The 23,908-nt window shown below is 49.1% G+C and overlaps 1 protein-coding gene across 1 annotated transcript in view; it reads right to left on the bottom strand.

Moving 5' to 3' along the window:
- Positions 1 to 20,101, bottom strand: part of FOXK1 (forkhead box K1) — a gene marked incomplete at both ends in the record, with an annotated part of 62,637 nt that extends 42,536 nt beyond the window's left edge. Inside the window, one exon of the mRNA XM_080702486.1 lies at positions 19,602 to 20,101. Within this exon, the coding sequence (XP_080558612.1) occupies positions 19,602 to 20,101 (500 nt within the window). The remainder of the gene's footprint in view (positions 1 to 19,601) is intronic.
- Between the last annotated feature and the right edge of the window lie 3,807 nt (positions 20,102 to 23,908).

The following is a 23,908-nucleotide window of genomic DNA, read 5'->3' as shown; positions in this document are numbered from 1 at the left end:
AGATTTTAATACTGTGAAGGAGATATTACCCATTTGGGGAAACTGGGTCATAAAACAGATTAATAACACTGAATAATCGCCCAGGGAGACGCCAGGTTTCCGTGTGTTCCGGATACACTGAACTAGTTTAATTGTTCTGTAAATTGCATCCTAGGTCCCATCAACTTATCCCTCATGGCCGATTCATCAGCACAGTTTTCTTTGAAATAAAAACGGAGGCAGAGCTCTGTACCAGTGCCCACTGTCCTGACGCAGACTTCTCTAAACATCTTAAACACCCCATGACTCCCCTGCTCCCTCGGGGTCTGCCCCCACAGCACCCGGGGGCCTCGTACAAAATGTGTCCCTGCGACCTTGCGGCGGCTGGGGAGATCCATCATGGCCGCCCTGTGGTTGGCCGCTGTCTGCCACCTCTGTCCACCCTGCCCAGCATCCTGAGGACGCTGGGGATCCCTGTCTCCACAGGGATGGAGGCAGGAGACCCTGCAGCGTCAGTGTTTATTTTTAAGCAAGAAGGGCAACAGAATCCAATTAGCATGTGAAGCAGCAGGGTTACTTCTTATAGGTTTTTTCACAAGCACTGCAGCAAGATGGCAGCAGACCAGGAGTCCACCCCGCGGCCCCTGAGGAGAAGGGACCCATGGGGGATAAAAAGGAGCCCCAGGGCGCTGAGAAGGGGGTGGGGCCCCGAGCCCAGCAGCATTCAGGCTGGCAAGAGCAGGGCCAACTAAACTCTGGGGTCAAGGATGGCTTAGACAATATCCCCAGCAAAGGAAATAACCCCTCACGTGTGCTGATCTCTGACATTTCGCCATGGTGAAGATGATTCAGAAAGAACCGTAAACGGCGTGCTGCCCTGTGCTGAAGGCCGCACTGTCTGATCGGGTTTGAGCGGTGGGGTGGACGTCTGCACTTGGACTACGCTCAACAGAGGAGGAAAGGCTCCTTCTTGGTGAGGAGGAATCACAGAGACGGGGCTGGGCTGCTCCTGCTGCGCAGGAGCCCTGCGGCCTAGCGAACCTGCTCCGGGGCCTGGGCCGCTGACCCATTGGTCTTCTTAAAACCTGAGTATGACCACTGTCCTCTCCTGTGTGGATGCCAGCGGCATCAAGGTACAGACCCCTCCGTTCTATCACTGAGCTGTACACCCGGCCCTTTTAATTTTATTATTATTTTTTAAATTTTGAAATATTTGGGTCTTGCTAAGTGATTATATGCTGGCCTCAAACCAGTGATCCTCCTGTCTCAGCCTCCCAAGCTCTAGGATTATAGACACACACCACCACTCCCAGCTGCAAAGCACTCTAATATACCCATTTTGAGCTTTCACATAAAAAAAGACTTCTTTTATTAAAAAAAAAAAAGTCTTCTAAAGTCTTTTACTATTCAGGATTCTGATCTCCAACAGTTGTAAATATGCAGTTCTGGCATCGTACTTGCTATGAACTCTTTTAGGAAACAGAAACAGAGCGCCGTACTCTAAGAGCTGTGTGTGGTTTTTCTTTTTGCCGTTCTGCATTTTCCAATTTTTCTACAAACACATACTGTGCCATGTGAGGAGGTTTGAACGGAGATGGGAGTACAACAGGGCCCAGAACCCTGCGGCCTGGTGAGGCTGTAGCCATCCCAGTTAGGACGTACAGGGTGGCCAAAACACGAGATCGGCTGACAGGATGTCTTGGGGGATTTCTGTTGTCTTGAGGTGTGTGGAAATGTCATAAAACAGTGTGAAATAATTAAACTTATATGGACATGTAACTCCCCTTTTTTTTTTCAGTACTAGGAATGGAACCCAGGTACATGCTACCTCTGAGCTACACCTCCCGCCCTATTTTTTATTCTTTATTTTGAAACAGGGTCTCACTGAGTTTCAGAGGGCCTAATTAGGTAGCTGAGGCTGTCAGTGAACTGTGATCCTCCAGTCTCAACCTCCCAAATGCTGTGACCATGCCCGGCTTATATAACACCTTTTTAAAGCTTTCTTTTAAAAACTGGCTCCTACAAAAATGACATAAATTTTGAGCTAAAAAATGAATACATGTAAGCCAATTGTGAAAAATGCTTAATTGTGTAAGTTCAAGAGTTAACTTTCTTTAATTCTACCATATTAATAATCTAGAATTCTCTGAGGGGCAAAAGTCATTTAGAATAGATGAGTTCTGGAAAGGAAATATCATCTGTTCCATTAAAAACAAAAACCCCTGACTTCCAGGGCTGGTGCTATAACTCAGTGGTTGGGCACTTGCCTAGCATTTGGTACAGGGAATGAATCGGGAGCATTCTACCTGCAAGCTACAACCCAACCCCATTTTTTTTTTTTTTTTTTGAAGCAGGGCCTTCCTACATTAATGAGTTTTACTGCTTGCTGGAGCTGTCATCGAACCTGTGATGCTCCTGTCTCAGCCTCCCAAGTACTGGGATTAAGTGTGTGCCACCAGGCCCAGCTGGCATCATCTTGATTAACACAGGTCCTATCTCCCTGGCTTCTTCGATGACTGTGCACAAAATGAAATCAGGCTTCATTAGGCTGAAAAGATGAAAAGTGCTGGGAATTGTAATCAGAGCTGATGAGGGCACCAGTTAGAAGCATCCGGGCGTCTTCTCAAGGTTAGGAGCTTGTCAGAGGTGAGAGCGTGGGACGGGGCTGGGGCCTGCTATCTGCGGGCAACCCCACATCCCCCAGGGGCAAGTGAGGAAGGGCAGAGCAGACAGTGCGGACAGGACCAGGACCACAGAGCCGCCGTCTCCTGGAAGAGCCTCCAGGCTGGAACCAGAGGCCACCAGGCCACGATGGCTTCAGTGACTTTGAAGGTGACCCCAGAGTGTCAGGGTCAGGAGGCCGGAGGAGGGCGCTAACAGTTCTCCTCCACACGTACCCTGGCACACACACTCGCCACATGGCCAGCAGGGGACGGGGCCCAAACACATCCTTACAAATGACGGTCTGGACCTCCAAGGAACTTGTAGAGCTTGTAGAACAGAGCAGGAAAGGGGGCAGCGAAGCACAGTTAGGTAAAAAAGACACAACCAGCCCGGCATGGTAGAACACGCCTGGGATCCCAATACTTGGGCGGCTGAGACGGGAGGATCACAGATTGGAGACCAGCCTCAGCAGTCTGGCCAGAGACCAGCATGCCAGTCTCTGCCCTCTCAGCCTCCTCCCCAGGTTGCAGCCAGTCTCTGCACCCTCCAAAGGTTAGTCAAACGAATTCAAGGTAAAACCTGAGTTTGACTTTTCAAATCCCCTGTACTTTGAGCTCCTGACCTCTGAACAAGCCACTCAGGAAAAAAAGCACAAGGAGACAAAGCCTTACTATTCTGTTGTAATCATACAACCTTCAGAGCCCCTAGGGAGCCTGGAGACACCGGGCTCATCCTCCAGCCTGTGCAAGAATGTGACCTGGCGCAGGACACCGTCAGCTGACCTGCTGAGCAGGCTGGGGCGGGAGGGGGCAGCCCCTCCACCCTGATCTGCCCACAGGAGGCCTGGAGGGGCGATGGCAGCCAAGGAAAGCAGCAAGGTGGTGAAGGTGTGGGGGTGTGGCGGAGGGTTACTGGGCACTTTCTCTATCCCTGGCCCCAGGGTAAGTCTCTAGAGTCTCTCTCACGATACTCAGAACTCCCTTGGAAGGAGGTGATGAAGCCATTTTACACGTGGGAAGTGAGCTCAGATGTTAGGTCACTTCCCGGAGGCACCCCACTAATCTAAGCGAGATCTTTCAAATACTAAATGAAGCCAGGCAACGTGATGCACACCTGTAATCCCAGCTACTTCAGAAGCTGGGGTAGGAGGATCACAAGTTCAAGGCCAGCCTCTGTTAACTTAATGGGATCCTGCTTCAAAATAAAAAATAAAGAGTATCTTATTTTCAAGGCACTCCACTACATCCCTCAATGTAGTGCTTTAATCTGTCCCTTCTTTCTACCTTTGTAATAATAAAAATTGCTTAAGCTTGCAGAATAAAAATAAATAAATAAAAAGGTGCTGAGAGGTAGAACACTCCCGAGGGTTAAAGCCACCTCTTCCCCCCACCAAAAAAAAGCTAAATGAATTAACTTCATTCACTTCCCAGGTTATTTCTGCCTTCAGATCGCTCCTATTTATTTGTTCTGCCAACAATTATTTACAAAGTACCAACTGTGTGCCAAGTTTATTGGCAGGTCCTATGGTTAGAGTAGTAGTAAACCAAAGGGGGGAAAAAAAGTGTGATCCTACTCAGATAAACCTAAGAGCATAGCTGAGCGTGGTAGCACAGGCTTGTAATCCCAGCATTTGGGAGGCTGAGACAGGAGGATCGCGGTTCCCGGACAGCCTCAGCTACCCTTGCAACTCAGTGAGACCCTGTTTCAAAATAAAGAATAAAAAATAGGGCTGGTGGTGTAGCTCAGGGGTAGCATGCCCCTGGGTTCCATCTCCTGTACTGCCAAAAAAAAAAAAAAAAAAAAAAAAAACTTGAGCATATCAGATAAATATAGCTACAAGAAACCCTAACAATCAGAGCCATATGGATGTGAAGGATGTGGCTTGTTAGGGCGTCCATCTCCTTCTGTTGCCCGGCTGGCCTCCCCAACTCCTGGGCTCCAGCAATCAGTCCTCTTGCGTTGGCCTCCTGTGGTAGCTGGGACTCCGGGCATGGACCGTGGCACCCAGCTAGGAAGTGGCTTTGGGCAGTCAGGCGCCTGAATGTTCACCCGGCCACGCCTCCCAAGCCCTCCTTTTCAAGCTAGCAGCAAGAACCCAACCCCTCCCCACTATCTAGACAATTCAACCAGACAACAAAAGGAAAGGAGATATAAAGTAGCAGGAGAAAAGGACAAAGGCAGTCATTATTTACAGATAATGATTATGCCCTAGGACATGCAAGCACATCAAACGAAAAATGTGACTAGAAATAGTAAATGTGATTTACATACAAAGTATCTTATAATCCAGCAGATCCCAACTCAAACAATACCTAAAGCCAATGATGTAAATTAAGTTACCAGTGATATCCTGGGATGCTGCCCTTTTTACTATTTCAGCCAAAGACGCTTAATATAATTCCAATCAGGATTGTATCAAATCAAACACATCTGAATTGAGAGATAGTCCATAAAATATCTAGCCTGCTTTCTTTATCTTTGGGGGTCGGGAGACTGGGGATTGGACCTAGGGGCTTTCTACTTCTGAGCTGCACTCTCAGTCTTTTTTACTTTTCATTTTGAAACAGGGCCTTGCTAAATTGCCAAGGCTGACCTCAATCTGCAACCCTCCAGTCTCAGCCTCCCAGGTACTAAGATTATAGACATGCACCACCATACCCCGCTGATCTGTTCTCCTTAGAAATGTCAAGGCCAGTAAAGATGAAGAAAGGAAGTACTGCAGGTAAAGGAGGCCAGAAAGATGTGACCGCAAATCCGAAAGCCATCCTGGGCTGGCTCCACGCCAGGAACAGACACTGGAGAGGACGCTAGGGGACAGTGGACGAGGACAATCCGGACTGTAGGTCAGATGACAGCGCCCTATCAGGGTTACACTTCCTGAACGTAACAAGACCCAGGTAAAGTTAGAATAGTCTTACTTACAGGAAATATACATTGCAACACTAAGGAAGAGAGATGCAGAGCTCACTCTCAACTCACACAGAAAAAAAATAAATGCTAAAGAAAATATGGCAAAAGGCTAAAAACGGAGAAATCTGTGCATGGGACATATGAGTTGATTGTACTAATCTTGGGACTTGTTTAGAAACTTGAAATATTTCAAAATGTAAAGTTTTTAAAATAAAGCTAGGTGTGGTGGCACATGCCTATAATCCCAATTCTTTTTTTTTTTTTTTTTCAGTACTAGAGATGGAACCCAGGGGCAGTCTATCTCCGAGCTATACTCCCAATTCTATTTCTCACTCTTTATTTTGAAACAGGATCTCACTGAATTGCAAAGGGCCTCACTAAGTAGCCGAGGCTGTCTTCGAACCCCGATCCTCTGGTCTCAGCCTCCCGAATGCTGGGATGACAAGCGTGCGCCACCACGCCTGTCTATAATCCCAATTCTTGAGAGGCTGAGACAGGAGGATTGAAGTGGGGAGGCCAGCCTTGGCAACTCAAACCCTCAGCAACTTAGTGAGACCCTGTTTCAAAAATAAAAAATACAAATTAAAGGGCTGAGGTGTAGCCCAGAGGTAGAATGGCCCTAGGTTCAATTCCCAATAAATAGGTACATGAATAAACTAGTGTTATAAAACGTATACCAAGCCGAGTGTGGTGGTGCACACCTGTAATGCCAAGACTTGGGAGGCTAAGACAGGAGGTTTAAAGCCAGCCTCAGCAATTTAGTGAGGTTCTCAGAAACCTAGGGAGATTTCAAAAAAAAAGAAATAAAACCAGTCTGGGGGTGTAGCTCAGAGGTTCAATTCCCCAGCACCACCAAAAAAAAACCCCTTATACCAAAGCAAAGCACACCCAGCCTACCTCTTCTACATGTCAATACTAACCTTTAGAAAATGGAAAAGATACATATATATCCCCCAAACAAACATATATGATGCCCAGGACTAAACATGATAAGAAAAATCAGGGCTCTGTATAAGGGAAGCAGGAAGGTAGGGGTGTGAGGGACCTCAGTAAGAGTTTGATGGGTGAGTGCGCTCTGCTCTTGTCAAGGGCTGGACAGTGAACAGACTGGCCTTGAGGCCACAGGACCCCTGTCCTGGCTAAGCAGCCACAGACAGCGCAGAAACAAGCAGGCATGGTGTGTTCCAATAAAACTTTATTTATAAACACAGGTGGCCAGTGGGCATCAGCCCACAGGCTGCAGCTGGCCATCCTGACCTAAAGTGGACTTGCTAGCTGTTCAGTAAACCACCGTCACCTCCCTGCTAGGTATACGGCCCCTCTTTGGGATGGCCGAGGGCTGTGCTCTAGTCCCTGGCCTGAGTGCGTGTGAGACCACAGCCTCCAGTCTGGTCCATCTCCCCTGCAATGTGCCCTCTCCCCTGGGGCAGAGCTGAGCTGGGCAGCGCAGTCTCCAGCCCCTGCCCTCGTGGGACTCTCAGGCAATACCCAATACTCACCCTACATCTAGTGATCATCGTGGCAAGTCCCGTGAGGCAAAAACTTGTTAGACCAGCGCCACCTGGTATGAACACAAGCAGTGGGGGCAGCAGCCAGGGACAGGCAGGCATGCTATTCCTCCATGAGGAAACACTGCGGAGCTGGACTCACATGCAACCACAACAGTCAAGATGCACACAGTAAGCGAGGTGCAGTGGAGCATGCCTGCAATCCTGCTGCTTGGGAGGCTGAGGCAGGAGGATCCCAAGCTTGAGGCCAGCCTGGGTAACTCAGAAAGACCTGTCTCCAGATGCAAAGTGAGAAGGGCTGGGGGGGTCGCTCAGTGGTAGAGCATTCCACTTCAATCCCCAGTAACTAACACACACACACACACACACACACACACACACACACACACACACACACGATGCACAGTAACCCACTTTTTTGAAGAGAAGTGCCCACCTGGTCAGCAGGGGGCCAGCTGGCAGGCACCTGTCCACGCCTCGCAGGGCAGCTTTCGCCCGAGGCCCACCGCCCAGGCCGGATCTCCTGATAGTTCTTGCCTCCATCCACACTGCAGAGAGCCACGTGGTGCTTCTGAGGTGAGTGGGTAAACTGAGGCAGTGGCCACGCCCAGCGGCCTGAGGACCTGCAGGTCCGCAGCTGCCTCGAGGAGCAGCCCGTGCAGATAGACGGCTTTAAGATTGGAATGCAATTTTAAAAACTCAGCTCCTCAGCCACATTCCAAAAGCTTAACCACTCCACATGGCACCTGGCTGCCTCACTGGACAGTACTACCATAGAAAGTTCCAGGCTCTCCACAGAATCCCTGTACCCACCCCAAAGGCACACAGGCCTAGAAAAATCTGTCCACACCATAATTTAGAGAAAGAAATGTGCCGGGTGTGGTGGTGCACGCCTGCAACCCCAGTACTTGGGAGGCTGAGATAGGAAGATAGCAGGTTCACAGTCAGCCTCAGCAACTTAGTAAGACTCTGTATCAAAATAAGAAAATAAAATAGGGCTGGAGGTGTAGCTCAGAGGTAGAATGCCCCTGGGTTCAATCCCTAGTACCACACACAAAAAAAGAGAGAGAGAGAAAGCCAGGTGTGGTGGCACACGCTTGTAATCCCAGTACCTGGGAGGCTGAGACAGGAGGATCTGGGTTTGAGGATGGCCTACTTAGTGAGGCCCTCCACAGCTTAGTGAGACCCTAAGAATAAGATCGGGCTGGGAACATAGCTCAGAGGTAATATATATGCCCCTGGGTTCAATCTTCAGTACCACGAGGGGGAAGGGGGGGAGAAAAAGAAAGAAAGAAAAGCAACTGCAAAGGAAGCTGAGCATTTAGCAAAATGTTCTTGCAGGTCAGGAGAAAATCAGAGCTCTGTGTGCTCCCAGGCTGATATGGGTCCAACCAAGAGGGCTGGACGTTCTGAGGCAAGGATGTTTTCCTGTGGCTGCGAGGAGTCAGCCTTCCCAACTGCAGGGACATACCTGCCAGGCAGGCCAGATGCTGGTGTCCCAGGGCCGAGGGAGGGCACCTTTCTTCTGCTCTGGCCTCAGGGCCCACCGCCCACCAGCCCTGCTGCCCCCGCTGGTTTTCATCCTGACGGGTTCAAGAGCAGCTCTACATCACTAAGTTTACAAATCACTTCTGGACGATATTCTTAGCAATCCCAGGTGGGTGGGGGCTGATCTCCTCAGCACCGAAGGCAACACTTGGGGAAGGCTGTGTGCACCTCGGAACCTGGCAGCCATTTTCAAGGAGAGGGCGGGCGTGCACCCCTGGCCCGGGCACCTGCAGCTCACGACGCTCGGGTTCTATGGACTCTCCAGGTCACAGAGACAGCCACCCAAGACCATGTGGCCCAGCCACAAGGCAGGCTGTGCAGGCTCCAACATAAACTGAGAAGGCCCATTTTGCATCCTGGACACTGCCAAGCCTGCCCGGGGCCCAGAATATCTGCAAGCTGGAGCGATGAGCCCTCATCACCACAACTGCGCACGTGTCACTATGACAAGATCACAATAGTAAAGTCTTCTCAGAACAGACAGGAAGCCATTTTCAAATGCATTTTTCTAAAATATAAAAGCGGTGATTTAGCTAGGCATAGGGGTGCACGTGCCTATAATCCCAGTAGTTGGGAGGCTGACAGAAGGATCACAGGTTTGAAGACAGCCTCAGTTACTTAGTAAGACACTGTTTCAAAATAAAAACTAAAAAGGACTGCGGTTATAGCTTGGTCGTAAATGCTCCTGGGTTCAGTCCCCAGCAAAACACACACACACACACACACACACACACACACACACACACACACACTGGCAGTTTTTGGAAAGTGTGCTGAGAAAAGTTCTAAGAAAAATCCCAAAGGACAGTCATTCCCATAAAACCCACTGGGTGGGGAGCTCCTGGAGTGTCCTGCCACGCCCGCCTGCCCTGCTCCTGCCTCCTGAGAACCCAGGCACAGGAAGACCACGGGCCCCTGCTTATGGAAAAGGACAGCCTGAAAGAACCAAGGGGTGGCTGCGTGTGTAAAAATACTAAATTCAGCCCAATTATGTCACAGGATGCTAATGAGGTCAATAACTAAATTATATAACTTTTTCCTATAAAAATATGCTTTTACTATAAACCTAAAACTGCTTTAACAAAATCTACCTTTAAAATGTGCTGTGTCAGTTGGGCATGGTGGCACATACCTATAACCCTAGTACTTGGGCGTCTGAGACAGGAGGATGATAGGTTTGAGGCCAGCCTCAGCAATTTGGTGAGATCAGTTTCCAAAAAACAAAACAAAACAAAAAATCAAGCTTGAATAGCTCAAAGTAGAATCAAGCTACTTGAAAAATCAAGTAGCCCAAGGGTAGAATGCCCTTAGGTTCAATCCCCAGTACCACACACACAGAAATGTTGTTAATGTTGTATCATTTAACTTTTTTTTTTTTTTTTTTTTGTACTGTGGATTGAACCTAGAGTAATTCTACCTCCAAGCTACAACCCCTGGATCAATTTTATTCTTTATTTAGAAACAGGGTCTTGCCAGGCGTGGTGGCACACACTTGTAATTCCCGCGCTTGGGAGGCGGAGACAGGAGGATCATGCTGGTTCGAAGCCAGCCTTGCTGGCTTAAGAGACCCTGTTTCCAAATAAAAATATAAAATAGGTCTGGGAGTGTACCCCAGTAGAAGGGTTTTCAGGAACCCCAGTACCACCACAAAAAAATAAAAGAAAGAAACAGGGTCTCACTAGGTTTCTGAGCCTCGCTACGTTGCTGAGGCTAGCTCTGAACCTGTGATCCTCCTGTCTCAGCTTCCCAAATACTGGGATTATAAATGGGTACCACCATACCCGGCTTGAAGTTTTTTGTTTTTTTAATTGTTTTGGTGGTACAGAGGATGGAACCCAGGGACCTTCTACCTCTGTGCTATACTCCCAGATCTATTTTACATTTTATTTGGAAACAGGGTCTCACTAAGTTGCTGAGAGCCTCACTAAATAGCTGAGCCTGGTTTAGAACCTGTGTGATCCTCCTGTCTCAGCCTCCCAAGTACTGGGATTACAAGTGTGTGCCACCATGCCCGGCCGGCTGGAACTTTTAAAACAGACTTAAAAAGAAATGATAGCTGGGTGTGGTGGTACACAGTTGTAATCTGAGCGTTTGGGAGGCTGAGACAAGAGGATCGGGGTTCGCAGACAGCCTCAACTACTTAGTGAGGCCCTTTGTAACTCAATGAGACCCTGTTTCAAAATAAAGAATAAAAAATGGGGCTGGGGGTATAGCTTGGAGGTAAAATGCTCCTGGCTTTCAACCTCAGTACTGCCAAAAAAAAAAAATTTTTAATTTTAAAAAATGATAAGCTGGATGTGGTGTCACACACCTGTAATTCCAGTACTTGGAAACTGAGACAGGAAGATCACAGGTTCCAGGCCAGCCTCAGCAACTTAGTGAGACCTTGTTTCAAAATATAAACAAACAAAAAAGGGGGCTTGGGGTTTAGGTCAGAGGTAGAAGCCCCTATGTTCAATCCCCAGTACCAAAAAAATAAAAGTAAGTAATAAACCGGGCATAGTGATACATGCCTATAATCTCAGTACTTAGGAGGCTAAAAGAGGAGGATCTCATGGGCTGGAGGACAAACTCAGCAACACAGAGTAACTCTCAGCAACCTAGCTAGACCCTGTTTCAAGGACAAAACATTTAACAGGGCTGGGAGTGCAGCTCAGAGGTAGAATGTCCCTGGGTTCAAACCCCAGGCCCCCACAAACACATGCAAAGTAAGTGATATCAAAAACTCTGCTGCTATAAAAGATTTCCATTTACTGAGTTCAAGGGGATCTAAGACTTACTATAAAGGCTTTTCTTTGTATAGTAAGATGAATCAGCATAAGGGGTGCCTGGCTCAATCAGTATTTCCCCTGTGACGGGGAGAGGGGGTGTCGGAGGTGAAGGAGCCATTCATAATGCAAGGCACAGCAACTGAGTCGAATATAATCAAGTACAAAACGCCCATGGACGCACCTCAGGTCCTACACTGTAATTCACCTCTGAGCTGAAACCGCCACTTGTCATGTCTTGGTAAGATATCAAGGAGCACCCGCAACGATCTGAAAAGGCTTTGAAATGCACCCACCTTTCCAACCATGGACCTATGTGGCAAAAGCCTCTTCATACACTTCAGCCAAAAGGAGAAGCAGCTATGAGAGCCCAGTAGTCTCCAATAAACCAGACACTGAAGAATTTTACCAGGAGGAGGAGGAGGAGCAGGAGGAGGAGGAGGAGGAGGGGCCTATTAGTTGGGCCTGGTGGTACACACCTGTAATCCCAGTATTTGGGAACCTGAGGAGGATCTCAGGTCTCAGGCCAGCCTCAGAAAATTAGGGAGACCCTCAACAACTTATCAAGATTTATTTCAAAATAAAAAATAAAAGGGCCTGGGGGTGTAGCTTGAAGGTAGAATGTCCCTAGGTTCAGTCCCCAGTACCATACACACAAAAAAAAAACCAAAAAAACAAAAAGACATTTTTTTTTTTTTTCCTGCAGTACGGGGGATGAAACCCAGGGGCATTCTACCTCCGAGCTACACTCCCTGCCCTATTTTTTATTCTTTATTTTGAAACAGAGTCTCAATGAGTTGCAAAGAGCCTCACTAAGTAGCTGAACCATGTTCCTTCTGCCACCATGCCTGGCTCCAAAAAGACACTTATTCTAAATTTTGTTTTGTTTGGAGACATATTTAGGGCTGTTTTCATTAAAAAGTTATTTTTTGAAATAGGTTTATTATTGCTATTTTAGATGAATAAATCTGTACATATATATTGACTTCTCATATGGTAAAGGTCAACAAGTCAATCTAACATAAACCAAAGCACTTCGGAGTTCCCAGTAACATATAAAGGCACACAAGGACCCTGGGAAGGGCAAACTTGTGTGAAATGTTGTACACACAGAGCTTGGCCACAGGCAGTTCTGTCCCCCTCCGTGCTTGTGGGGACTGACCAGGAAGCGCTTCAGCAACAGAAAACAGGCTCCGAGGGTACTGGGGAGCCATGGGGAGGCACCGAGCTTTCTCAGCACAGCAGCAACATGATCGGAGCTCAGCTCTGCAGTATGGGGAGGCACTGGTTAGGACCTTCTGCAAAAGTGAATGGAAGACACCCTGCGAGACAAGGTGGACTGGAAGGGCAAACAAGAGTCTCCTCAATCAAATCATGTATACAATGTCCATCTCCATCTTTTATGTCTATTGATCTGTTTTGTCCACCTGCCAGAAATCTTCCTCAGGAGAGAAAGGCCATGCATTTATAAGCAGTCAGACCTGTTAAGTCTAAGTAAAGCGAAACACACATTAGCCCATCCACAGGGTGTGCAGCAAAGCACGTTCCATCAACATTCTAGGGATGGGTCAAGCCAAGTATGGGCCCGGCCGGCCTCCCACTCCCAGCAACCTCCGCCTGCCCCCCCCCTCCTTTATGGATTCACCAACTGTGTTCATACACGCTTCCTGTTTCTTCTTTTTTTGTTAATTAACTGGCAACATTTTACCAGGAAACTACAAACTCACAAAAAGTGATAGCCGCAATGAGAATTAACTAGGAAATCTCCTAATGAGTCACAATGCAAGGGCCTATTTCCAGGAAATCAAAGGAAAAGCATTTCATATCATCCTCTCATTTTAATATGAAATGCTTTAAATGTAGGGTAATTATGCAAATGAGGCATCGCTGCAATTCGAGTTGTCATTAATTTAGCAAGTTTATCCCCTGACATTCACAAGATGCAAAAACAGCAAATAGTAAATGACTGTATCTCCAAAGCAAATGCTTTCGTTTCATTTCGGCACGTAGTTTTAAACATAGCTGTGTCTTTTTCAGAAATATAAAAAAATGAACCCCACTGACACACCACATTACACTCTTTTAGGTCCTACCAACCCTATCCCTCCATCGATCCGACAAAGGCATAGTTCACTCAGCACACAGTACAGGATACATAACATCCTTCCTATAGATTAATATTTTAAGTTCCATATGAATTTTGCTAAGAGGGTAATGAACCCAAAACGCTCCATGTGAACTAGACATGAGGAGATGGCTGGTGTTTTATTTTTGTTATTTTACTGGAGATTGAACTCAGGGGCATTCTACCTCTAAATTACACCCCACGCCCTTTTTATTTTTTATTTTGAAATAGTCTCATTAGGTTGCTAGGGGTCTAGCTGAGTTGCCGAAGCTGGCCTTGAACCTACGATCCTCTGGTCTTAGCCTCCCAAGTACTGAGATTAGAGGCATGCAGCACCCCCCTGCTGGTTGGTGGCTGGTTTTTTAACATGGACTGAAATGTACCAGCTCTCCATGTGCTATATTCCCACAAGACTTTTTAATGCAGGTCTCTAGCCAGATGACAGTCAACTGAACATGTGTACTATAATGCCAATGAGCGAGAAGCAGAACAAAGCCTTTACTTAAGGGCTGTCCACACACAAAAGGACCAAAACAAAGCCTCCTCTCCCTCTGCCTCAGTCCCACGTCCTGCTACACAGGGGCCACCCCCTCCAGCCTCCATCAGCACACTCTTCCTCCAAGGTCTGGGGTCACCTGGACTTGCCCCGCATCCCCCAGGGCCCACCCTGCCCAGGTCCAGGGAGCCGAGTGACTATCTCCTCTCCCATTGGCTCTCACAGCCCTCCCAGCCATAACCAGCTGACCCTCCCCATCCAGCCCTTCCAGTCTTCTCTCTGACTGGCCCAGTCCCCTCCGAGTGGAGGCGAGGCCGGTACGACCCTCGTCCTCCTCCAGCTTTGGCCACTGGAAAGAGACTGACTTGCTCCCACCCCCATCCCAATACCACCCAAGTATCAAACTCCTGGCCAAGCAGTCATGACCCGCAGCTCCCTGGGGACAGACCGGAGGTGATGTACGGAGGAACACTGTCACGGACCCAGACACCGCACAGTGGACATTCGGACAAAGCCTTTGGTGGTGTGTGTTAAGCCTGGATGTATTTTCCAACTAATTTCAAAATAATGTCAACCTGAATGTAGACAAGGTGGAGCACGCTTTGTAATCCTATTACTAGGGAGGCTGAGATAGGAGGATTGAAGGCCCAAGGTCAGCCTCAGCAACTCAGTAAGGCCCTACTTAAAGAAAATGATGATGATGATGATGTAGGGCTGGGGGTGTAGCTCAGAGATAACCACCCCCCACCCAATGCACACACACAAAGTTTAATCCCCACTACCAAAAAAAAAAAAAAAAAAAAAAGCCAAACTGGAAACTGGTGGGAACTAGTAATATGAGGCTAATAACTGATTTGACACATTTGAACTGAGCATTTCGCAACAGCAATGAGAAACTATGTTTACTGTTATATATGCCTTTATTGGGTCTAAAATATTTATGTAGTAAAATGTGGCAATAAATTACTTTTTATCCTTGGTGTGAGCCTCTCAGCACTCCTCTGAGCCGCCAGGCAGGCTTCGCACACAGGACAGATGATAAGTCAGCGGACTCGGGCAGCGACCACCAAAGCTGCTGATGTGACCAAAGGGCAGCCAGCCAGTCGTTTCTGCCGCCTGATGGGCACATGCGGTATCACCAAGGAGGCAGTGCTGGCTTAAAACAAAAAATCAAACTGGAGCTTGATCAAATCTCTGGGGCCAACAACCAATTTACAGGAGTGACAGGGAATGGGGACACACTTGACGGAGGCTGCAGGGAATCCCATCTGTAATGGGAGACGTGGGGACCTGTACAGGACAAATGACCCTGTTCCTTCAATGAATAAACTGCAATGAGAAACAGAGGGAGAGAAGGAACTTACAGACCGAGGGATAACAAAAGACCCGGCATCCAGCTCCCAACCCCCACGGCAGGACCTTGTTTGGATTCTGATTCAAATGAAGACCCTTGAGGAAGAAAACCCTGAGTCAGTAAGGGAAACCTGAATGCTACATGGATACCCTTGGCAGCAGGCAATTAACTTTTTAGGTTGTAATAATGACACTGTGGTTACATTTTTTAAAAAGGATTCTTAGCTGGGCACAATGACGTAAGCCTGAAATCCCAGTACTTGGGAGGCTGAAAGAGGACGACTGTAGGTTCAAGGCCAGTACATGGTAACTTAGTAAGATCTTGTTTCAAATAAAATAATAAAAAGGACTGGGGGGATAGTCAAAGATAGAGTGTCCCTGGGTTTAAAAGTCCTAGTATCTGTCTCTCATACACACACACACACACACACACACACACACCCCAAAAAGGAATTTTTCTTGTCTTTTAGAGAAACATCTGTGATTTTATTCTAACTAGGGGAGGACAAGGAGTGGTGATGGTTACATGGAAAGTCATCAGTGTGTGCGCACGCACACGTGTACGAGAAACTGGACCCAGGGGCATTCTACCTGCAAGCCACACCCCCAGCATTTATTCACTTGTTTTGAAACAGAAACTCACTAGGTTGCTAAGAGCCTCACTAAGTTGCTAGCAAAGGCCGGTCTCAAACCTGTGATCTTCCTGTCTCAGCCTCCCAAATATTAAGAACTTGCCTGCCCACTACTTTTATTTGGAATTTTCTGTAACAAAAAGTGTTTACAAAAAAAGAAACCATGTTCCTTGAAAAAAATTTGGAAAACAAAGAATAAAGTAAAAACAAAAAAAAAAAAAAAAAAAACAAGACACTCATAAATCTTACCAGTCAAAGCTATTGCAAAGGAAGTCTTGATTTCATTGTAACTATTCAAGTAATGCAGGCTCACTACAAAGGAACGGGCAAAATGGCTGCAGAAAAGGAAGAGTAAAGGGCTACCTACACATGGGCCTTTTAAGTCATATCCAATTCCAACTCCAGATTAAGCGGTATCAAGAGCTACACACATGCAAACACACATGTGCACTCACATACATACATACATACATACACACACACCCTTATCACCAAAGAAAGCTGTCACATTTTAGGAAACCTGGGCAAACGTAGTGACATTATTTTTCCACTACAGAAACTACACATTCATTTAGTCTTTCATCTGTTCATTCAACAAAGATAACTCAGTTGTCATTACCTACTGTCAGTCAGCTCCTACTCAGGCTAATGAAATGTCACAAAGTCCCAGCCTCAGCCTCAAGGAGCTGAGGGTATGAAAGAAAAGCCACCACCAAAGCACACTAGGCACACTTCCCTGAGCCTGGCAGCTCCACGTGGGTTTCCACCATAGCATCAGGCCCTGCAGGGGTCAGCACCCGCTCTAAAGTGTGTCACAAGCCATTTTCCGCTACTGATGATTTAAAAATATCGAAGACTTGGAAAGATATACTTCTAGTAACAAACAGGGATGAACTCTGGCTTCCCTCCCAAGCGGTATCTGCACAAAGGAGTGTGTAGTTCACACCCACGTGGCTGTCACCTGTCCGAAGACAGGGGGAGGAGGAGGCTAAGGATGAGACTGCTTTGAGCATCGGTGTGTGTCAACACAAGGCAAAACCGCCAGGCCTGCGGCCACTGTGACTCACAATGCAACAAGAGGAATGGTAAACGCACAACTTCAAATACTAGTGACGAAACAGGGTACCGAAGCCCTAGAAAACAGACACAGTAAATACGGCCATGACCTCGGAGTCAGTAACAAATTTCCCCTTTCGGGGTGACAAAAACATACACATCCTTTTGCTCTAAATTCATTAAAAAGTCTTGATTACTTTCAACGTGATCGGCCAAGAAACCTGATCTAACTCTAAAATCGAAGTGCACAACATCCTGTCCCATATATGCAACTACTTAGGTGTAAGCTTCCTAAAAGAAAGAAAGAAAAAAAAAAAAAGAATGTAAACTGGCTGGAACTGTTAAATCTATTTGCTGACAGGCTTCAGGAGTTTCTAGAACGAATCGCTTTGCTCTGGGAGCGCAGACACGGACATCCACTTACTGGTTTTCCTCCTGCACATTTGTTCTGATTCTGTACAGTTCACATCTCTGCAGACACGGATGATGCTCAGAAGTGTAGCTGAAGTCAAATACAGACAGACAGCACAGCGGGGGCAAAGCTCTCTAATGCACATCTAAAGCACCAACTTGGCAGCGATTCGTGTTTCCCTCCAGCTAAGCCAGTGCTGTAAGATGCACCACCAAGATGCCAGCTCCTTGGAGTACAGATTTCAAGGCACTGCGTAGAACAAAAAGGTTTCAGAAATAATAGCCTTGGAAACGGACTATTTGATAGATGACTAGGACCCTGTGGGTTGAAACTTTCCCCTGTTGTGGAGAAAACCCTACGGTGAAAGCCTCCCTCAAGATCCAGTAATCCAGCCAGGCACAGTGATATCTGCCTGTAATCCCAGTACTTGGGAGGCTGAAACAGGAGGCTCCCAGGTTCAAGGCCAGTGCGCAGTAACTTAGGGAGACCCTGTTTCTAAATAAATAAATAAATGGCTGGAGGTATCGCTCAAAGGAAGAGTGCCCCAAGTTCAATCCTCAGCACCACACACACAAAAAAAGATCCGGCAATCCAGGTCCTGATCTGGGGTAGTGATCAGGAAAGGAAAATCCCTGGGAACAGGATGGTATGATGGGACACTTCTAAAACCTAAGTTGCGCCAAGGTGCGGACAGGCCCCTAGAGGCCAGGGAAGGGTCGGCCGGGATTATCTACCTGTCACTTTCTTCTTGGAGGAGATGGCCCAACACCACAATGAAAGATGTGTAGGTTATGAAAGAGACAGAACAGCGATAACCGTGGGACCAGAGGACTGTTCTTCAGAAAGCCCTGGCTTTACAAGCGCACACCTTTCAGGTTTGGGAAATGGAGGTGCACTTTCCCTCTCACACCCTAAGTGGGAGTGAGTCACTGTTGATGTTGAAAACGATTCAATACGGTGTCCATAACAAACATGCCCAGACCCTAGGAAGAGAGATTACAGAAAGAAAGGCGAGGCCTGGGAATTACCCCAGCAAAAACTCCCGGACTCAAGGTGCTCCTAAATGGAATCAGGAAGAAAGGGGACAGCTCTTGAATGCACACCCAGGGCACTGAAGGATGCAGACACTAGTGAGGGAGAGGCTAGAGGCAATCACGGGGTAGAAAAAGAAAGTGGTGCAGAGGAAGTGAGTAACCCAAGTAACCCAGCAGGCTTTCTCCCGATGCAGACCCCGGTCTCTGGGGGTGGCACCTCGGGTGTGGAAGTGCAGGAGCAGGCAGGGTAGGGATGCTGCCCGGGCCAGCAGGGGCGGTCCAGGACAACCAGGGATCTAAAGGCACTCTGACCCCAGCAGAGGCAGGCTGCATCCTGTCCTGGCCCCTCCCAGGGAAGTTTGGTGCTCAGACCTGTCCCTGATGCTGGGTCAGCTGGGGGGCTCCCACCCAAGTGCCACCAGGGATGTTCCTTCCAGGGTAACACCCCACCACCACCTGGTGCATCCCCTCTTTGGGCATCCTGCCTAGACAGGTGTGAGGTGGTCCAGAAGTGAGAAAGGGCGGTGGTGACCACTGGGTCCAGACCTATGGGGCTTGGGATGTGACCCTAAGGTCCAGGCCAGTTGGGAGTAAAGGGGTGATGGAGACCCTGATTGGGCTGGAGTGATTCTGGTGGTCCTGACCAGTGAGGGTCAGGGTCAGGAGTATGCCTGGGGGACTCAGCTGTCTTCTGGACTGGGGGTGACTCTAGGGATTCAAGCCAGGGGGGGGGGGGGTGTTAGGGTCCACCACAGGGATTCAGGACCGGTGCAGTCCGGTCAGGGAGTACCCAGGACTGGGAGTAGCCCCTGGCAGGGTAGGGGCCAGGATGACACCAAGGGTTAAGACGACGGGAGTAGGGTGGCCCTGGTGGAGTCCGAGTCGGTCCTAAGGGCTGGAGCCCTGAGGGTCCCAGCGGGACGGCCCGGGGAGTTCAGGAGGGTTGAGGTCTGGGTCAGGGTGACCCCGGGGGGCTCAGGGTGACCCCGGGGGGCTCAGGCTGGGAGGGGTCGCGGTCCGAGGGCCCCGGGGGGCTCAGGTCCTGGTGGGGTCGGGGTCGGCCTGCGGGTTCCAGCCAGGAGGGGGTCCCGGCGGGGCGGGGCGGGCGACACTCACTGCTTGGGCAGCTGCAGGGCGGGGGCGCCGCGCCGCTGGAAGGCCCCGTCCACGAAGACCCCGTTCTTGCCGAGGCAGCGCAGGAAGAAGTGCGGCTCCTGGAAGCTGAGCTGCAGGTGGCGCCGCGAGATGAAGCTCGACAGGCCCATGCTCAGGTCCACCGAGCCCTGCGACGAGTTGCGGCCGATCGTGACGCTGGGCTGCCGCATGAGGAACTCGAACTCGCGGCCCTCGAGCCGCGCCAGCGCGGGGCCCGGGCTCTGGCGCACCGAGGCGGCGGCGGCGGCCACCAGCGCGGGCGCGCCGGCCCCGGGGGCGGCGGGAGGCGGCCCGGGCGGGGGCTGCGCGGGCGGCGGCGGGGAGGCGGCGGGCCCGGGCGCGGGCGGCGCGGCCAGCGCGGCGGGCAGGGCGGCGGCCGCGGCGCAGCGCACCGGGCTGCAGGGCGCCGAGCGCAGCGCCAGCAGGGCGCGGGCGCCGCTGTCCTCGCCGACTTCGGCCATGTTCGCGCAGCTCCGGCGGCTCCGGCGGCGGCGAGGCGGCGCGGGGCGGGGCGGGCGGCGCGCGCGGAAACCCGGGCCGGAGCCGAGCGCGGCGGAGCGGAGCCAGCCAGGCCCCGCCCCGCGACGGCGCCCCGCCCCCCTGGCCGACGCCCCGCCCCCTGGCCGACGCCCCGCCCCCGCGCGGGCGGCCGCTGAGGATCAAGGTTGCTGAAGGGCGCCTGCGATCCAGCCCTGACCCGCACTGCTCCTTCTTGGACTCTTTCAAGGAATATGCAGGCGACTGCAGATCCACCCACCCTTTCTCCCCCGGCACAGACTTTAACTGAAAACACGGAATAGCAAATTCGGGCATCATGCAAGAGCCTTTAAGACAACGTCAGTGTTTTGGTCCCGTGTTGCCCGCGTCGCTTATTCAGCAGGTACCCCCCCCCAAAATATAATGATCCCTTCAATCAATAACTAGCGTATGGGAAAAGAAACATATCTCCTGCCCCGGTGGAGTTTACAGACTAGTAGGAGATATAGACATGAATCACAGACACGTATTGACAAAAGGTAAACTTACAGCCGGGCGTGGTGGCACACGTCTGTAATACCAGTACTTGGGAGGCTGAAGTAGGAAAAGCGCAGGTTTGAGGCCAGCCTGGGCCACTTAAGAGAGACCCTTCAGCAACTTAGCGAGACCCTGTTTCAAAATAAGAAATAAAATAGGGCTGGGGATGTGGGGTGTAGCTCAGAGGTGAAACACCCTTGGGTTTAGTCCCCAGCTCAACACACACACACACGCACACACACACACACACACACACACACACACACACACACACACAGTTTATAACTGTGGTAACTCTGCTGGGAGCTTACACTACAGTGACATGGGGTGTAGAAGTGGCCTGCTCCGGAGGGAAGCTTCCCTGCCTACCCACCACCCAGCCTGGTGCTGAAGCAAGGCATTAATCCAAGCACCATGTTTTTGAGGATATGGATGCAGAGGTAAGGGTGTGTTTAGGAGGCGAGGGACACCTTTCCATGACAGGTGGTAGCAAAAGACCCTACTGATGAGGGGAAGGGGTCTCTAAGTAAGGAAACTTGACCTGAGCTCCAGAAGATGAGCTGATGCTGACTGGAGGAGGAGCCTGGGAGTGTTTGGAACCCATGCAGCCAAGGAATGTGTGAGCTCAAGATGGAACCCTGAGCTGGGCATGGTGGCGCACGCTTGTCATCCCAGTACTTGGGAGGCTGAGACAGGAGGATGGCAGTTTGCGGACAGCCTCAGCTACTTACTGAGGCCTCTGCAACTTAGCGAGACCCTGTTTCAAAATGAAGAATAGAAAACAGGGTTGAAGGTGTAGCTCAGAGTTAGAATGCCCCTGGGTTCCATCCCCAGTACCACAAAAAAAAAAAAAAAAAAAAAAGATGGAAGCCTGTCACCCTGGAGAGGTGGATAGAAGGCCACACAGGGTGTGGGAGATGGCAAACCAGTCAGCTGAGTCAAACCAGACTAAAAAGGAGGACAGGATTATGTTGGGTCCTACGGTATCTGGATCTGACCCCCAAAACAATGGGAAGCCACTGAGGCATTGAGCAGAACATGGTACACACTCCCCCATATTTGAAGTCCAGTTCCTCCGGTTGCCCAGGAGTCTAACTGAGAAAAGGGTCAGAGGAGCAATGGGAGATGCTAACAGGCCAGACAGGCAGGCTTCAGGAGGGAGATGGGGAGAAGCCAAGGGATGCAGGAAGTATCGATGTCATATGAAGAGATTGGAAGCCGGGTGTGGTGACTCATGCCTGTAATCCCAGTACTGGGGAAGCTGAGAGAGGAGGCAAGCAGATTGGAGACCATCCTCAGCAAATTATTGAGACCCTGATTCCAAATTAGAAACAAAAGGGTCTGGGGCCCAGAGGTAGCCCAGGCCCAGGGTCCTTGGGTTCAATCCCTAGCACCGCATAAAGAGAGAGAGAGAGAGAGAGAGAGAGAGAGAGAGAGAGAGAGAGGAAGAAAGAAAAAAAGAAAAAAATTGACACAAATAGAGCTGGTTGAGAGGTAAGATGATATCACTGTGGTGGGAAAAAGTTCGTTGGTTCCTCAAAAAATTAAACATAAAATTTTTATATAATGCAGAATTCCACTTTTGGGCATATGCACAAAAGAACTAAAAGTAGATCTGAAAGAGATATTTGTACACTTGACATTCATAGCAACATTATTCATAATAGCTAGAACATGGAAGCCACCCAAGTGCCTTCCCAAACATCATCCATGAAGGATTATTCAGACGGGCATGGTGGGACATGCCTGGAATCCCAGTACGGGAGGCTGAGACAGGAGGATCACAGGTTCAGGACCAGCCTCTACAATTTAGCCAGGCCCTCCACAACTTAGACCCTGTTTCAAAATAAAAAATAAAATAGCGCTGGCTGGGGGTATAGCTCACAGGTAGAAAGTCCCTGGGTTCAACCCCCAGAACCAAAAATATACAGAAGAATTATATACACACTAACAGAGCTAGATCATGATTCTTTCACCGAGGAGCAATAAATCCTACCGTAACAATGGCAAGATCTTGCAGGGCCAGCTCACTCTAACCCTGGCAAGTCTAGACATCTCTTTAATTGTTTGCGGTTTCCTTTTCCTTAAACAGTAAGTCACTGTATATATTGACAGCTACCAAGGAAGAGTAAGAAAGAGGCCAATAAAAATCCATTGAACAACTAAAATTTGCAAAACTGAATTCTTCACTCATTTCCTTCAGGCCTAGTGGACAGGCTAAAGCTGTTTCATAAACTTTTCACAAAAGGAAGGAAGGAAGGAGCCGGGCGTGGTGGTACACGTTTTTAATCCCAGTACTTGGGAGGCTGGGACAGGAGGATCAGAGTTTGTGAACAGCCTCAGCTACTTAGTGAGGCCCTCCACAACATAGTAAGACCTTGTTTCAAAGTAAAGAATAAAAAAATAGCGCTGGGGGTGTAGCTCAGTGGTAGAATGCCCCTGAGTTCCATTCCCAGTACCGCAAAAAAAAAAAAAAAAAAAAAAAAAAAAAAAAAGTAAGGGAGGGAGGGAAAGAGGGAAGGAAAGAAGAAAGGAAAAAGAAAAACAGAGCCGGGCGTGGTGGCGCACGCTTGTAATCCCCGCACTTGGGAGGCGGAGACAGGAGGATCACGCAGGTTCGAAGCCAGCCGTGCTGGCGTAAGAGACCCTGTTTCAAAAATATAAAATAGGTCTGGGAGTGTAGCCTGGAGGTAGAAGGGCTTCCAGGAACCCCAGTACCACCAAAAAAAAAAAAAAGAAAGAAAGAAAGAAAGAAAGAAAGAAAGAAAGAAAGAAAGAAAGAAAGAAAGAAAAACAGCTTGCAATCAATAAAATATGGAGTCAAGCTTTTGGAGCCCCATGATATTCAGGATATTACCCTGGTAGAAGCCTAAGGTGTTGCCATGAGAAATAGAAACAGAACAAGGCAGGTGTGGTGCACACCTGTAATCTCTCAGTACTTTGGGGGCTGAGACAGAAGGATCGCAGGTTCAAAGCCAGCCTCAGCAACTTAGTGAGACCCTGTTTTTAAAAAAAAAAACAAAAAACAGTAAGATTAAAAAAGGCTGGGGTTGTAGCTTAGAAGTAGAATACCCCTGGGTAAAATCCCCAGTACAAAATTAGAAAGAGGAGGAGGAGGAGGAGGAAGAGGAGGAGGAGGAGGAGGAGGAAGAGGAGGAGGAGGAGGAGGGGGAGGAAAGGAGGAGGAGGAGGAGGAGGAGGGAAGGAGGAGGAGGAGGGAGAGGAAAGGAGGAGGAGGGAAGGAGGAGGAGGGA

The sequence above is a fragment of the Muscardinus avellanarius genome, assembly GCF_963383645.1.
Source record: "Muscardinus avellanarius genome assembly, chromosome: 10".
Lineage (NCBI taxonomy): Eukaryota > Metazoa > Chordata > Mammalia > Rodentia > Gliridae > Muscardinus > Muscardinus avellanarius.
Note: the sequence above shows the minus strand (reverse complement) of the source record. Positions and strands in the feature narration are given on the sequence as shown.